At 35.1% G+C, this 4,658-nt stretch overlaps 1 protein-coding gene across 1 annotated transcript; it reads right to left on the bottom strand.

Moving 5' to 3' along the window:
• Positions 1–334: 334 nt before the first annotated feature.
• LOC129950825 (uncharacterized protein K02A2.6-like) lies at positions 335–1,312 on the bottom strand. The gene has a single exon (XM_056062744.1). It carries the CDS (start codon positions 1,310–1,312, stop codon positions 335–337), a length of 978 nt encoding a protein of 325 aa, XP_055918719.1.
• Positions 1,313–4,658: the final 3,346 nt, after the last annotated feature.

Here is a 4,658-nt window from a genome sequence, read left to right on the forward strand (position 1 = left end):
GAAATCTTCTTCCTTTTCAACAGCTTGACGATTTATCATTCGCAATAACGCATCGGCATATTCAAATTTTAAAGTACTTACGTATTTAATTTTGAAGTCATACAAAGCAGCGTAAGAGCCCATCTCTGTAATCGATGTGCAGTGTATACTGGAACTCCTTTCTTCGATCCAAAAACACCCAATAGCGGTTGATGATCCGTCTGAAGCAAAAATTCCTGCCATAAATTCATCTGTGAAACTTCTTTACACAAAACACCAGTGCCAGTGCTTCTTTTTTGAACTGGCTATAGTTTTGCTAGATTTTAGTTAAAGCCCTTGAAACATGTGACACTGGCTATTTGGAACCATCTGGAAATCTATGCACCATAACTCCACCAATGCCGTCTTTCAATGCATCCCCAGCAACTATAATTTCCTTTGCTTCTTTAGCTTTGTTGAACGCAGCATGACATTCATCAGACAAACGGAACTTTACATTCTTCTTGAGCAGGTTATCAATTGGGCGTGAAATACGCACATTTGCAATGAATTGCGAATAAAAGTTGAGCATTCCCAAAAATGAACGTACCTCTATAGTGTCCTCAGGCTCCGGCATGTATGCAATTGCTGATATACGCTTTCGGTCGGGCCTTCGTCCGCTGCTGTCAAACACAAACCCCAAAAACCTCACCTGTGGTTGGAAAAATCGAAATTTTTCGTAGTTTAATTTAAATCCCCATTCTTGAATGCACTGTAATTCGAGCTCGAGAATATGCCTATGTTGTTCAATAGACTCTGCAGCTTTGATGATGTCATCAATAAATGGCACTACACCCTTCAATCCAGTCAACATTGTGCTTGTTATTTGTTGAAACGTACCTGGTCCGTTCTTTACTCCCAGAGGTAGTCTCTGGTACTGCAGCAAACCTTGGTGAGTATTGACTGTCAACAGCTGTTGTAAATCTTCACTCACTTTCACCTGTAAGTATGCATCTGACAGATCAATGGTTGAAAAATACTTACCTCCCTGCAACGATATACAAATTTCTTCCGTCAAAGTTAGTGGAAATTGATGTGGCTCCAACGCATCGTTGAGCCCTATAGAAAAATCCGGACAGATTCTTACACCACCATTTGCCTTTTGCACAACAACAATTGGAGCAGAACATTGTGCTAAATCGACTCGCTTTACGACGCCCAATTTCTCTAGGCGATTAATTTCATCATCAATCAGAGGAAGCAAGGCGAAAGCTACCTGTCTTTTCTGCCGAAAATATGAAACAACTCCTGGCTTGAATTGCAAAACTGCTTCTGCTTTAGTGCATAAGCCCATCAAACCGTCGAATAAGTCTGCGTACTTCACCTTTAGCTTACCTACTTCTCGCTGAATGACTTGTACCTACTTACAAATTGAATTGATAGGAACGTCAAATAGCTTCAACGAATCAATCCAGTCTATTCCCAATATGTTAAGCTGGACTTCAAGCTCTTGACTCAGTATTGCAATTAAAATGTGTCAGGATAAACGTCATCACACGTTTGTTAGCTTTACAGAAAATCCACTTAATCCACTTTTAAAATAATCTTTCTTTAATCCATTTAAAAAGAATCCATCTTTGTGTACAGGGATATGCATCAAAACAGAATTTCAATTATCCTTCTTAAGAATATATCAAATTTTATTCTCAAAAAAAATCTTTCAACATGAAAAATGTTCATTTAATCGCTTAGGTATTCTATCTTATATATCTTCTATCTATTGAGCTCTCCGCATCCATAATCTCGATTAAATGTTTAAATTCAGTCAGTTTTCCTCCTCCTCCTTGAAGAGAGTGAGGCATGTTATGGCCCCCAACCATATAAATAATGCAAACCAAGGTATATACTCAAACATTCTTTTGAATTGCAAACATCCGCGTAGGTACCTATATCTCATTTGAAATTCCTTTAATTTCAAGAAAAAGCTGCATACCTATACATGGGCTATAAGCTGGGCTGAGTTGGGCTGGGCTCGTCGCCGTCGTCGAGTGAGGCTGATATATGTACTAAAGTACACCACTCTGAAGCAAAATATATATAAATTTCACCTCACGTCGAGCTAACATAAGGACTTTTTTTTGGTGCGTTAAAATATTCAGACTTCCATTTAAATTTCTGCTTAGTTTTGCTTCATACGAGTATTTTAGTTTTTTTTTTATTTCTTTCAATTTTTGTTTTAAAATCTTGCATTTGAACTTTTCTTTCCTTGTTCAAGTCCATCATCGTGCAAGCTCGACTAGACGTTTGTAGATATTTTGAATTTTATATAGAAAACCATGAGAACATATTTATCTTCGTTTCCGTGCAATCTACATTTTAATACTTGACTGCATCCATTTAGCAGTACCAAAGAAAATGGAAGACATTTTCTTCATGCTTTGGAAAGTTTAGTTTTTAAAATATTTATATAAAAACCTACGTAAAATAAAGCAGCTGTGTTGTTTTAGTTTCATTTATCAGACTTTCAGAGCGACTTGATGTGATTAATTCTCAACGAGACCAAGACCAGGACGAGAACCAAAACCAGGACCAAGAAGAGGACCATACAAATTAAGAGAATCACTCCCAATTGCACGTTCTATCCATGAGTTGATATAATTAAGAATGCACAAGTGTTATCCCTGAAGCCATCGATGTCCGCAAAACCTAATTACGCTAATGCCAAGCAATGACCGAACTAATTCTCTTTTCTCATTGTTTTTTTTTTTGCTTTTTTTGTCCGCCTTAATGAATCTTCGTCAGGATAGCAAGTCAGCAGGGTCTATCCAATTGTCCTGGGATATTAGTCTTAATCACTTGCCACATTGTGCTTAGTAAAACTTCTCCCAAGACGCCGATAGAGATGGCAACATCTAAAAAGCAAAAAAGGGAAGGAAGGAAAAAAGCGACACACATATCAAGCGTTAAGTTTGACATGTCTTCTTATAGTTCGCCTTGAAAGAAGTCCTTAATCCTGACGAGAGGAGTGCAGCAAGTAAGGGATGTGATGCAAAGGAATAAGAAAACCCACATGCTAAAGCGAATTGGGCAGCAGGCAAAAAAAGGATGTTCTTCCTAAATGAAGTATAAACTCGGGGGAAAACTATCTAACAGATACGAAAGGTGTCAAGTCACGATGTTCTTTGATCGCACAATCTATTAAACGGCTCACGAGCCAATGTATAGAGTAAAGACTCTGATGCTGAAGCTGATGCACGACTGAACTACCACAAACCCCTTATACTTCGAAAGACGAGGAAGACGTTCTTCACCAGGATTTCGCAAGCAATGGATTTTGGGATATACTCTCGTGGGGTTTGATGCTTTTGGAGTCTTAACAGAAATGAATGGCTTCAATTGTTTGCCATGACGGATGAATTTACGGATTTTTTCGTCACTCCGCATTGTCGAGGTAGAGGATATACGATGCTAGACACCACTTGGCAGAAAGCACCTAGAAAAGTCGTTTTCTTTTAAAAACCTAATATCCTTTTAAGATCTTTGTTTATTCCAAGTGTTTTTGGTGGGTATTTCCTCAAGTTGGTAAACTAAACTGAAAGGAGAGAAACGAAAGCAGACATCACACACGAAAAAAAAAAAGAAATTGTTAAGAAAGTAACAAAACTTCTGTAATTTTTCATGCAATTCTTTTCATCGGGAGCAAAGGATGGAAACTGGAGTTTATGGGAGAGACAAAAATGAAGAAAAAGTTTTTGTTTGCTTAGAATTTAGGATCTTATGGTCGGTTAGTTTTGGAGCAATTGTAGATATGTACCTTACTTTGGTAAATTGACATCAGTGCATTTAAGAAGAAAAGGGCTTTAGTTTAATTTTTGAATGTATGGAGACTTTTTCAGGAACATCAAAATGCCCAAAAGTTTCACAAGAAATTACTTGTAGATAGCAAGGAATGTCCTTGCTTTTTTTTACTTGATGAAGATTAAACTTTTAAAATGAGATGGTCTGAAAAGATTTATTTAAAAAACATATGTGTTGTTCTTGAAAACGATTTTTATGCTAATATATAAAAACATACGGGTTTCCAATAAGAGGTTTCACTTTGATATCTAAAAGAAACGAGTATTTTTATAGGGAAATCAATGAATGAATTATTTTGTTGTAAAGAAAAAATATACCATTAACAATTAAAATCAATATCAACCAATTGACTGATACGGATAAGACTCATTTGCAGCTGTGTGTCCTTGATAACATTAAAAAGTCCACCTTTAAAACAAATTAATTTGAATTTAGTTGTATTAAATTTAAATTCCAATTCAAATTAATTTCAAATTTAATTCAAATTTGATTCAAATTCCAATTCAAACTTAATTCAAATTCAATTCGAATTAAATTCAAATTCAATTCACATTCAATTCAGTTTATATTCAAATTCAATTGAAAGTTAATTCAACTCAAATTCAAGTCAAATTCAATTCAAATTCAATTCAATTCAAATTCAATTCAATTCAATTCAATTCAATTCAAATTCAATTCAAATTAAAATTAATTGAAATTCAATTCAAGTTTAACCCCAATTCAATTCAAATACAATCTAAATTCAACTCAAATTCAATTCAAATTCAACTTAAATTCTATTCAAATTCAATTCAATTCAAATTCAATTTAAATTCAATTCAAATTCAATTCACATTCAAATT

The sequence above is a fragment of the Eupeodes corollae genome, chromosome 3, assembly GCF_945859685.1.
Source record: "Eupeodes corollae chromosome 3, idEupCoro1.1, whole genome shotgun sequence".
In the NCBI taxonomy this organism is placed as follows: Eukaryota; Metazoa; Arthropoda; class Insecta; order Diptera; family Syrphidae; genus Eupeodes; species Eupeodes corollae.

Bases quoted from the DNA above. Each gene is read 5' to 3' on its own strand.
- LOC129950825 (XM_056062744.1), bottom strand. From the start codon at position 1,312: ATGGGCTTATGCACTAAAGCAGAAGCAGTTTTGCAATTCAAGCCAGGA.